The sequence below is a fragment of the Giraffa tippelskirchi genome, chromosome 9 (genome assembly GCF_054371585.1).
Source record: "Giraffa tippelskirchi isolate mGirTip1 chromosome 9, T2T-mGirTip1v1.2.pri, whole genome shotgun sequence".
Lineage (NCBI taxonomy): Eukaryota > Metazoa > Chordata > Mammalia > Artiodactyla > Giraffidae > Giraffa > Giraffa tippelskirchi.
In genome coordinates this window covers 74614048-74626921 of record NC_137283.1, presented here as the reverse complement: position 1 = coordinate 74626921, position 12874 = coordinate 74614048, and the positions used below count along the sequence as shown (strand labels likewise).

General features: G+C 43.0%; 2 protein-coding genes across 2 annotated transcripts in view; one reads left to right on the top strand and one right to left on the bottom strand.

Moving 5' to 3' along the window:
- Positions 1 to 12874, bottom strand: part of LMBRD1 (LMBR1 domain containing 1) — a 142290-nt gene that overhangs the window by 111523 nt on the left and 17893 nt on the right. Inside the window, exon 3 of the mRNA XM_081530063.1 lies at positions 6769 to 6829. Coding sequence (XP_081386189.1) covers positions 6769 to 6829 — 61 coding nt within the window. The remainder of the gene's footprint in view (positions 1 to 6768; positions 6830 to 12874) is intronic.
- On the top strand, positions 1625 to 2370 carry LOC145521454 (anaphase-promoting complex subunit 15). Its single transcript, XM_081530064.1, has one exon. It carries the CDS (start codon positions 1692 to 1694, stop codon positions 2055 to 2057), a length of 366 nt encoding a protein of 121 aa, XP_081386190.1. The 5' UTR covers positions 1625 to 1691; the 3' UTR covers positions 2058 to 2370.

Genomic DNA, 12874 nt, shown 5'->3' with positions numbered 1-12874 from the left:
TGGATATGTGGGTTCAAGTCCAAATCTGATGTGCAAGGTTTCAGTTTGAAACCTTCTTGGCCAATCTTATTTTCCTCAGTTCCATACTTTAACTCACCTAAATACGCACACACTTGGCAAACTCTATTTCCACTATAGAATTCCTTAACAGCAAAAAGTGAGGATTTATTAAATAATCTATGTGGGGTTGTTTGAAAAACAGCCTCCATAAAATGGGAAACAATGCAGTATACCTACACCCACTCCCCACACACATATATACAAGTCTCCTAGCAGCAGTACTGGACACAGCCAGATGCTCAACCAGCCATCTGATCACCAACAGGAGCATGGATAAACCACGATACATCATTACAGTGAAGCATTATACAGCAACAAGAATCAACAAGGTACTGTTACTGCAACAGTACGGATGATTTTCATATGTAACACTGAGCACTAAAGAGGCCAAATAGGAAAGGACACACAGGCTATGACTCAATTTTTATGTACACAAAAAAGACAGCCCGCAAATCAGCATCAAGAGGAGACAGGGTCGCTAGAAGCAAGTGACAGGACAATTACAGACAAGCCAGCACAACAGCCTTGAACACCCCTGCTCTTGGTTTGGGCTTTCCCTGTGTCTAAACCGCCCTGCACTCACAGCAAAATCAAAACATGCATAAAGAAAAATGATTAAGTAAAAGGAAAATTCACTTAAAAGAAACTAAAGGAAAGTACATGGTGAAAGAATTAAAACTAAAAATTTCAAAAACAGAGAAGAAAGAAAAACATTTACATTAAATTATAATAAATAAAAAGCAAGAATTTATAAAGATAAAAATTAATTTGAGGGCAAAACAGAGCTCAAATAAAAGGCTAAACATATACAGAGGAGTTAAAAGATAATAAGAGGCTAAAATGTGAGACTCAAACAGAACTGAGAGCCAAAGACTCAGGCAAGAGAAGCTTTAAAAGAAAATAGCAGAGAAATTTGAAGGCAAAGATGAATAACAAAAATATTCCAAAGGAAAAGAAAAACGAGTCAGTGTTTCTGGGGTGGGCACAACATCCTCTGATGAGACAGTCTTCTGAGGACAGGGTTACCACGAGTACAGGTTAAAGGGGCAGAAGTAGGCAAATCACCAGCTTCCCAGGTGGCACTAGTGGTAAATAACCTGCCTGACAATCAGGAGGCATAAGAGACACAGGTTCAATCCCTGGGTCGGGAAGTTCCCTGGAGGAGGGCATGGAAACCCATTCCAGTATACTTGCCTGGAGAACTCCACAGACAGAGAAGCCTGGCACGTTACAGTCCATAGAGTTGCAAAGAATCAGACATGACTGAAGTGACTTAGCACGCACGCGTGCACACATGCATGGGCACGCACGCACACACGCGCACACACACACACACACACACACATGCACACAAGCTATTCTACCCTCTCAGCCTTCTGTGAGCTCCAGGAAGCTGTGTCTTTGTAGGCAGCTTCAGTTACCACAGACTGGTAATAACCAATCAGCAGCTGAGGTATCCGCAGCAGGATTCACTTCTACAAAGTTTGCAGAAAAAAATACCCAAAGTTCTATTAATAAAACAGAAGTTTCTTTAAAAATGTGGTTTCTTTAAAAATGTGCTCTTCCGGTCAGGCAGAAAGAAGTGCTTCCGGGTCGCCGCCGGCTGCCGCCTCCCAGCGCGTCTAGGAGCCATGTCCACCTTGTTCCCCTCACTCTTCCCCCGTGTGACTGAGACACTGTGGTTTAATCTGGATCGACCCTGTGTGGAGGAGACAGAGCTGCAGCAGCAAGAACAGCAGCATCAGGCCTGGCTCCAGAGCATTGCAGAGAAAGACAACAACCTGGTACCTATTGGCAAGCCGGCCTCAGAGCACTATGACGACGAGGAAGAGGAAGATGAAGATGACGATGAGGATAGTGAAGAGGACTCAGAGGATGATGAGGACATGCAGGACATGGATGAGATGAATGACTACAATGAGTCACCTGATGATGGAGAGGTTAATGAGGTGGACATGGAAGGCAACGAACAGGATCAGGACCAGTGGATGATCTAGGTAGACAAGAAAGGGTGGTCTCAAGAAAGGGGTCCAAGGACGGCCCTGGACCCCCTGCAGAACCAGCTGATAACCCACCCCCATGCCCCACCCCAGTGCCTGAATGCTCATCCTCAGGCACTTCCTCAGCTGCTGCCAGGACCTGATCTTCTTGGTCCCTCCCCGGCCATCAGTCTGCCCTTGAATCCTCAGGGCCTGAGCTCAGCCCCCTCCCTTCTAGCCAGCACCTCACCCCTTGTTTGTCAGATCTAGTTTCTTTCTAACTTTCTTTAATAAAGACACAGGACTGATTTTTTTTCAAAAAAAAAAAAAAAAAAGTGGTTTCAGGACCTCAAGAGCAGCACAGATAAACAGGGTGTCTGCACATGAAATCACCTTCATGACGTTAAGATGCTGTTTCCCTTTCCACTAGCAGTTACTACATTCTTCACCCCGTGGCACTCACCAGCGCGGGGAACTTGTAATCAGGAAAGTACCCTTAAGCAGAAATAACTCTGAGATGTCCACGATCAGCGCTCATCTTTTTAAAGCTCCGTGTTTAAGGAAGTGTACATACAGCATACTTGTTAGAACCACTAGTGCTATTTCCATTGTGAGCTACATCAGGCACTTTTCTCAAATAGTATCATTTTCGCTTGAAAGAACAAAGGACAGAAAAGCAATAGTCATCCAGATTGGAGTATTAGGCAGACTCTCTCAGAAATTAACGAAGTGGACCTGTCACGTATTTGTTGCTGGTGATCAAACCTGAGGTCCCCAGAGAGGATCAGAGATTTCGGGGAAAGCTGAATCCAGCACCTGGAGCCTTCCATCCTTCCAAACACGTAAGTGCTTCTCTGATAAGAAGACTGGTCATGCTGACAGAGTGCCAACGTAATCAGAGGCTCTCTGGATGTGATCTAGTAGTCCATGGTATTGAAGCTGCCCCAGAGGTTCCATGCTAAGCATTCCCATAGGTAACAAACATCTCCAGAAGAGTCTATTAAAAGACAGCTCACTTCACGGTAAGCTCCAGCTTAGGAAACATTATAATAATATTATAATTATACCCATTCTGGACTAATCACTCACTAATAAGGTGATCGGTAACATCTTAAGGTATCGATTTCTTCACCTGTAAAATGTAGAAAATACCTCCACAGAATGACATTCCTGAAGATCAAAGAAAACGCTGAATGTGAAAGCCTTGCACAATGCCTGGCAAGGTCAGGCAACGCAAATGTGTTGGTATGTCGGGAGGTTAGAGCAACTACAGAATCTCACAGAAGGGAACAGTAAAACAGTGCTTTGAAGGCTCTGGAACCTGTGTGGCGCTCAGGATGCAGAAGAAGAGAAATAATGGGCAGTCAGGTACTATCGAGCATTTCTAGGAAACAGCTGGGCTGGAGGACAGTTACCATCTCAAAAGCTATGATTCTTAGCTGTAGGTCATCATCCGAGTCAAAGACCTACTAGTCATAGCTAAAATGGAATTAAGTAACTTTATGACAACAACCACTAATATTATTAAATTAAATCTTCTTGCTTCATTCCACAGTCATCAGGAAATCTTTTTTTCATAATTTGGCTTCTCATGCAAAATTTTTTCCTAGATCAGTGACTCAACTATCCTATCCCAAAGTAGCCTCTCACTACAATCCAAATTATACAGAGAATCAAACCCTAAATCCCTAAGTCATCTTGTTTATAAAGACTAATTTTTCCCCATGCATTTAAAACAACACTAGAGACACACTATCCTTAGGAGGGTTAAGAAAAATTATCACAAATCATTTTCTATAGACTTAATTCTCTCTATAAAACAAGCTGGAAAGACTGATGAATTAACACTCCAGTGCAGAAGTCTTTGTACCCTTGGCTACAATGGATCAATCCAGTAGCCTCTAGGTTCAATGATAAGATAGGGTTCCTAAACCTGGACTGCACCTAGATAAAATCATGATAAGATAGGCTTATCATGTCACGATTTGCAGCACAAATGCAGATTGGTGTCACAAAGAGAAAGGCCCCACCCACAGAACTGTTTTGATGAGGGGATTTATATCCTGTCAAACTAGAATCAAGATTGCCAGGAGAAATCTCAACAACCTCAGATATTCAGATGACACCACCCTTATGACAGAAAGCAAAGAGGAACTAAAAAGCCTCTTGATGAAGGTGAAAGAGGAGAGTGAAAAAAGCTAGCTTAAAACTCAACATCCAAAAAACTAAGATCACGTTATCCGGTCCCATCACTTCATGGCATACAGATGGCCTGTATGCAGGTCAGGAAGCAACAGTTAGAACTGGACATGGAATAACAGACTGGTTCCAAATAGGAAAAGGAGTACGTCAAGGCTGTATATTGTCACCCTGCTTATTTAACTTATATGCAGACTACATCATGAGAAACACTGGGCTGGGTGAAGCACAAGCTGGAATCAAGATTGCCGGGAGAAATATCAAAAATCTCAGATATGCAGATGACACCACCTTTATGGCAGAAAGTGAAGAAGAACTAAAGAGCCTCTTGATGAAAGTGAAAGAGGAAAGTGAAAAAGTTGGCTTAAAGCTCAACATTCGGAAAACTAAGATCATGGCATCTGGTCCCATCACTTCTTGGGAAATAGATGGGGAAACAGTGGAAACAGTGTCAGACTTTATTTTTTTGGGCTCCAAAATCACTGCAGATGGTGACTGCAGCCATGAAATTAAAAGACGCTTGCTCCTTGGAAGGAAAGTTATGACCAACCTAGACAGCATATGAAAAAGCAGAGACATTACTTTGGGGTCCGTCTAGTCAAGGCTTTGGTTTTTCCAGTAGTCATGTATGGATGTGAGAGCTGGACTGTGAAGAAAGCTGAGCGCCAAAGAACTGATGCTTTTGAACTGGGGTGTTGGAGAAGACTCTTGAGAGTCCCTTGGACTGCAAGGAGATTCAACCAGTCCATCCTTAAGGAGATCAGTCCTGGGTATTCATTGGAAGGACTGATGTTGAAGCTGAAACTCCAATACTTTGGCCACCTAATGTGAAGAACTGACTCATTGGAAAAGACCCTGATGCTCGGAAAGATTGAAGGTGGGAGAAGGAGACGACAGAGGATGAGATGGTTGGATGGCATCACCGACTCGATGGACATGAGTTTGGGTAAACTGTGGGAGTTGGTGGACGGGCAGGGAGGCCTGGCGTGCTGCAATTCATGGGGTCGCAAAGAGTCGGACACGACTGAGCGACTGAACTGAATTGAACTGATAGCAAAGAAATAGAATTTCATAGGTCCTTCAGATTTTAGATAGGTAAAAGACAAATTTAGAGCCGAAGCAGCTAAATTAAAATCCAATGACATCCTTGAAAAACTCATCCTATCAACAGAAACTTCTACAGATGTTTTTTCAGTGTCCTACAAAAATTTTTTTCAACCTCCTGATTCACTGCTGACCAAAAAAAAAGGACATACCTTTTCTAACTCAGCACTTGAACGTTTTTAAAAAGCTCATTTATATGTTTTCAAAGAAAAAACTTGGGGAACACTTAAGTGGTTTTTATCAATAGCTCCCCTAACCCAGCACTATGGAAGGGCCCAGACCACCGTGCTGTTGTGCTGTGCTCAGTAGCTCAGTCGCTCCGGACTCTTTGCGACCCCATGGACTGCAGCCCGCCAGGCTCCTCTGTCCATGGGCATCCTCCAGGCAAGAATACTGGAGTGGGCAGCCGAAATCCCTTCTCCAGGGGAGCTTCCCGAGCAAGAAACCGGACCGGGGTCCCCTTCATCGCAGGCGGATTCTTAACCAGCTGAGCTACCAGGGAAGCCCCAACCCCCCCCGACTCCCAGATTAACAGGCGCTGCAGAGTATAAAAAAGGCGCATTGCTTAGATTTACTGCCAGTTATGAACAATCTGATACCACCTTGATTCTCATCCTTTGTAAAGTAGAAAAACTGGTTAATTTTCTCCCACTAACTATGGGAAGTGTCTTCTATTATTTCTTCTTTCTGTCAATTCTCTGCTGAAAATCCCATTCTTCAGCTATTGGATCTTGTGAATTATTCTTCTGTGTCAGGATTTCCTCTCATGTTTTCCACCTGATTTCAGCAAAGTCTTCTCTAGCCACCCAAAAATTCCTTCTCCCATATAACTAATCCTCCTGTCCTAGTTTATTTTTCTCCTAATCACTCATCTCTTTTTAATTTACGGTATTAGCAGAGTTTACTTCAACTTAAAAAAATAATTGTAATAAATGGTGTAACTATATGTAACTTTGTTCTGTCTTTTCCAAATTTCCTATAGATGTGTTATCATATTTTTATAATTTAAAAAGTAAAAGAGAAAGAAGATTCAAAAATATAAAAAAAAAAAAAAAAGTGATGCTGCAAACTCCCAGACAGTACACTCTATTACTGCCAAAACTTAGAAGAAATTTATGGCATACAGACACTCAAAATCAACACTTCAAGGGGGAAAGTGGTAAGGAAGTTTAGCAAACAAGGGTATCAGAGGCAGAGAGCTGAGACTTAACATGACTAAACCTCTACAGAGAAGGGTGGCAGGCTAACCGTAATGAAGCAAAGTACCTTACAGAAGCCTCAAGATGACTAGGTGAATTCTATACTACTTATTTCTGGTGCTGAAACAGTCATCTCAAATGCAATATCAAAATTAAAGTTTATATGTAGCTTTATTCTACACTTTGGTGAGCAGCCCAGACAGGAAATGACATGGAAATTTACTCACTATAGTAACCATACAGTACAGTGTCCTCGATCTGTCTGCTGACGTTCGCATTGGCCCAGTCCTAGGACAGAAAGGAAACAACAGAAATATTAATGAAACATCTTTTGCTTCACAATTATACTTAAGTCTTAATATGATCGAATATCACTTTAAAATGTATCATCGACACAGAGAGGGATGGTCTGTGCCTTCAAGAAGTGAGGGACAGATGAGTAAAAGGACAATTTCATTAGCAGCTAAATGTGAGCAAGCGTGAACAGGTGGTTGTGAGGAAGTTCATGAGATGGAAGTTGATTGACTTTCAGAGGTGGCTTCCCAGGGCAACTAAATAGGATCTGAAAGACACAGCGGGAAGGAGGGACGAGAGGAACATACATGGAGAGTCTGAAAACCCTGCAAAGAAGCAAGATATAGAATCACCAGAGCGCTGGAAAGGGAAGGGAAAACAGATGAGCGAGGGAGGGCAGGGGGCAGGTTTGAGGACTTGTGAGTCACCTTAAGTCCTCTGGCCTCTGTCTGGAGGGCAACGGAAAGCAGCGCGATACTGTTATGCAGAGTGACAGGTATGATTTGTAACTTAGAAACAAGATACTCAGCATAATATACATTTTTCAAAAATACCTAAGAGAGTAAATTAAACTCCTTTGCATTCAACCCAATTATTTTTTAATTATTAATTTAATTTAGAAAATTCAAATTAATCTCAAATTTAAAAAAAAACTGCATTAATTAAATAGAACTGAGGTATAATAGCAAGTCTTTTTGAATACCCTAATTTTACGCATATAAAAAATTAAACCTGGAGAGTCTACATGACTTGCTATTAAGTAACAAGGCTCATTTTAGTATTCACATCAATTCCGTTCCATCAACACTTTAAGAATACCACTTACAAGTTGTTTAAGGCAGAGTAGTAACATTTAATTATCCTAAAATTAGGTTTTTCTTTTTTTCCCCTTTTTCACTTATAAACACCTATAACAAGATCTATGAATTTCTAATTGAAAAATGCCTAAAAGAACAAAAGTGTGGAAAACTCAAATTTAGCACTACAGACGCAAACCTTGACACACAGTGTACAATAAAAATACTGTTTCTCCAATAGCAATGAAGACTGTGAAAAACTTGAGAATAGGCTAAACTTTAAAATTATGTTAACTATGTAAAGAAACAACTAACTACACAATATTAAGAAGATCCAAATGAAACGTCAGTGTTTCCACATGAAAAGGCTGTAAATACCAAATCCATGAAACCATACACTGCCAATCAAAATCCCAACAGCAGGGACAATGCTCTGACATGGTGATTCTAAAAGTCATCTGGAAAACACACAGGCAAAGAGCTAAGAAATTTTTTGTAAAAGACCAACAAGGAGGAATTTAGCCAATTACTAAACCTTATTAATAAAGCATGAAAAGCTATTATTAATATCATAGTGACCTTCCATTTGCCTAAATGGCAAGATTTAAAACATTAAAAATATCCAGCAATGGCAAACATGGAGGAAAAGCCATCTACACACAGTAATAGCAAGAAAGACAGTCCATGACATAGATCATCTTTGCTGGAATCTGTCCTAAAAAGATTCACACAAATCAGGACAGACATCATGCACAGGGATGTTCTGAAACAAGTAGTTCTGCCCACGGAACAACCTCAAGACCTCCCGAGGGATGCCTGGCAGCTCACAGGCCCAGATCCACTCCCCACCAAGCAGGAGGGCTATCCTCTGCCTCAGGCACTCACAGGACCAAGGGGCCCAGAGGCACTGAGTGCTCAGCCCCTGCAGTGCCTCAGGGCCCACAGACAGTGGGTATTCCAGCTCGCGTGGCCAGGCACCCACGTCCACGGTGTCCGTCTACCTGAGGCCACTCTTCCACCTGCCCCGTGGGCAGGGGCGCCTCTGCTGAAGCACCCACACTTCGGGAAAGCTCACCACGTCCAGAATGGGATGCGTATAAGAACGTGGGAACCTGCTGACCCTTATTCCCATCAATTACGGCCTCCACCAATCAATGTTGATTGATCTTTCTTCACCCAACAATATTCAGGGTGGTCCAGTGATTAAGAATCTGCTTTGCCATGCAGGGGACGTGGGTTCAATCCCTGATCAAGGAAGTGAGATCCGATCTGCCTCCAGGCAAGTAAGGCCACGCGCCACAGCTAGAAAGTGTGCACCCCAACAAAAAGATCCCGATGAACAACAGGATAATGTTGTTTAAAATGCTAGAAAACAATAAGAAACAACAAAAAATGAGACAACCTAATCACCTGGGGAGAAACAGTAAAAGGTATTATTGTACAGTTATAATGTGGAATACCACATGGACCTTAAAATCTCTAAAATGTATATAAACTGGTATATATGGATATCCATGAAGTACTTCTGAATGGGGGTAAACAGAACAAGTTGCAATCAATAACTTTAACACTCACAATCTTTGACTAAAAAATGTAATCAGAGAAACAGCCAACATATACTACAGAAAGGTAAAAATAAAAGCTCAGCAGTGCTCACTGCACAAGACTGGAACCAGCGCTGTGGTGAATTCTAACCAATGACGAGAAACGTTTTCTTCAGGTATCCAAATGGAGGAACACAACCAAAACTGCAGCTCCTAAAAGCTGTGTTTCTTAAGTGATTGTTTATATATCAAAACAAATTTTTAAAGATTTTTGAAACTTGAAGATTTTTTGAAACAGAGGATAATTAAAGCTATTTCTCTTCAAGATTCCAACCAATTTCCAAGACAACCCAATGAGGTATTAATGTACCCACCGACAGTCACATAAAAGTTAAACTTAAAAACTGAAGAAGACAATAACCTCAAAAAAGACACAAGTAGAAAGACTGAAGGTAATTTAAAATCAATGGGCTTCCCTGGTAAGGAATCTGCCTGCAATGCAGGAGACGCAGGTTGGATCCCTGGGTTGGGAAGATCCCCTGGAGAAGGAAATGGCAACCACTCCAGTACTCTTGCCTGGGAAATTCCATGGACGGAGTGGCCTGGTAGGCTACAGTCCATGGGGTCATAAGGGTCAGACAACTTAGCACTAAACAACAACAACAACAATTTAAACTCAAAGGTGCACTGACATTTAGTGTCTTTTACCCTCAAGGGTTCTTTTGTTTAACCAAATCTTGCAGCAGTTAGAGAATATTACTGTTACTATTTTAAAGCAAAAATATGTGTAAAATATACAACATCACTCAAGTACTATTTGTATATTTGGCTTTTATATACAATCTTGCCTCCAAGGTATCTGATTCACTGTCAAAAGAGCTCAGTTTATGAAACTTCCTTCTACATTTTGAAAATGGCTAGTTATGCCCTTGATACATTTTACAAACTTCTGCCTCCCAAAGTAGAGACCAAAAAAAAACTTCAGAAGACCCAAAGGAATGTGAGAGAAACAAGAATTAATACTAAGTAGAGAATACGCAAGAAGAACATTTTAGAAAAAAGGAAAAGGAGATAAAGTTCATGAAACGAAAAGGTAGTGATTTGTATATGTAAAGCTCTCTTTTCCATCCTTCTGGAGACCTTTTGAAACGCTCAGTCCAACCCAAAGCTATACTTAAGTCCCCTTAACTTTACCAGATAACCTCACTTTAGACCTGTGGCTCTCACTCAGGGATGACTCTGTCCCCAAGAGGGCATCTGGCAATGACTTGGAGACAGTGGGGCTGGGGGAAGGGGCAGCATGCTACTGGCCCCTGAAGGTGGAGGTTAGGGTCTGCTAAACATCTGCAACTCACAGGGCCACCTCTTACAGGAAAGCAGCACTCAGCACAGAAGCCAATGATTAAGAAACCCGGACTTGAAGTTCTCTAAAATAATCTGAGGACCAAAAACATGAGCTACTCAGTTCAGTCCCAAATTGAGACCCCGCTCCATCTGCACTCAGACGCCTGCCCTTCCTTCTGCCGAGTGCCAGCGCTATTCACAGCCACACCTTTCACGCTGAGGCCCGCACCCCTCTGCTCCTGCAAGGACCAACATCGGGCCTGCAATGATACCCTTCCCTGACAAACATCTCTCCCACTCTACTGAATCCTACAGTGTACACACTCCAGTAGTTTCCATCAAACACCATGGTCACCACAAATAAAAACACCCCTCCCTCAACCCACCTCCTACTCCCCTGGAGGACAGAGCTTCCTGAAAAGCTCTGAGCAGTGACGGGATGCTCCCTCACCTTCCTGCCCACACTTAGCTCACTCCCACCTGACCACTCACTGCTCCGTAGAGATTCCTCTTCACCAAAGACGAGGGGTCACTCCCCTGCCCCTCTCCCTCCACTTCTCAGCATCGCTCTTGAAGCACATCCTTTGAGAAGCGCCCCTCTTCCATCCTCCTTCCCCACTCCCAGGCTGCAGTCCTGCCCCGTGGGGGCCTCCACATAATTCTCTGACCACTCGCTCTTCCCAGCTATGGATCTATCCACAGCTCTAAATACCATCCACGTGCTGATGACTTCCAGACACCACTAAGGTTTCCCTGGAGCTTAACTCGCCATTTGACTGCACCACCTAAATATATGTGACACGCTCTTGGAAGGTAACCTGTCCAGAACGCAGCTCTTTTTTCTACATCCCCTCAGCAGAGACATTACTTTGCCCACAAAGGTCTGTCTAGTCAAGGCTATGGTTTTTCCAGCAGTCATGTATGGATGTGAGAGTTGGACCATAAAGAAAGCTGAGCGCCAAAGAATTGATGCTTTTGAACTGTGGTGTTGGAGAAGACTCTTGAGAGTCCCTTGGACTGCAAGGAGATCCAACCGGTCCATCCTAAAGGAGATCACTCCTGGGTGTTCATGGGAAGGACTGATGTTGAAGCTGAAACTCCAATACTTTGGCCACGTGATGCAAAGAACAGACTCATTGGAGAAGACCCTGATGCTGGGAAGGATTGAGGGCAGGAGGAGAAGGGAACGACAGAGGATGAGATGGTTGGATGGCATCACTGACTCAATGCACATGAGTTTGAAGCAAGTGCCAGGAGTTGGTGATGGACAGGGAGGCCTGGTGCGTTGCAGTCCTTGGTGTTGCAAGGAGTTGGACACAACTGAGTGACTGAACTGAATTCACTTGCCCACGTGCACACACAGGACTTATTATTCCCCAGGCATCCCTATTTCTCTCAAGTGTCCTAGGCATTACTGCTTCAGTTTTCTTTTCCCTTCCACCTCCATATCTAATCCATCAGCAAAGCCATGAGTCTACCTCCAAAATGCATGCCGACTTTAATCACTTTTCTCCACCAGCACCACCCTAATCCCAAGTCAACTTTATTTTTTAAAACCTTCATAACTTCCCACTGCACTGAGAAGAAAATCTAAACCCATCAACATGACCTAAAAGGAAAAAACACTGGGTCCCCCCCTTCCTCTTGACCTCAGCTGGTACCACAGCACAATCCCAATGCCACCCCTCAGTCCAGCAGGCCAGACGCACGTCTCTGAGTGCCGCTGTCCTGCTGCGGCATCTCCCTGAAGGCTCCCTCACTCAGGTCCCACCTTAAGGACCTCCTCAGCAGTCTGGCCTTCCCCTTCTCCCACCTCAGTACCCACCCCTAAGCGGACGTGCACATCTGTCTGCTCTGCGTCCTCACAGTACCGAGCACTAGGAAGCAAGCTGGTCTGGCCTCAGGAATGCAAGCGGCCTGAGAGCAGTGGCCTCATGGGTTTTCATCATTAACCTCCAGCGCCCACAACTGTCAGGTCTGTATTAAATACTTAGTAAATATTAAGTGCATGAATATCTTTAAGGGGTAGTAAGAATACAAAGTTCTAAGGTACAATTATCTGTATCTGAGAGCAGGAATGAGGCAACAGGAGAGCGTTCAACCCAAACACCTGATAATCTCAGGACATAGAGAGATTAATCACTGATGGACGGAAGGAAGAAATGAATATTTTAGCTACCAAAACAAATATTTTTATGCCACATCTTAACTAATTTTATACGCTGTATAAAATAAAGAAGATTTGTTCATGTTAATGGCTATTTCTGATTTGTTTTTTTCTTGATTAGTACACTTTAGCTCAGTGGTAAAGAATCTGCCTGCAATGCAAGAGACACAGGAGATGTGGGTTTGAT

What these genes read in the sequence shown, in the direction of transcription:
- LOC145521454 (XM_081530064.1), top strand. Translation starts at nt 1,692, where the DNA reads ATGTCCACCTTGTTCCCCTCACTCTTCCCCCGTGTGACTGAGACACTG.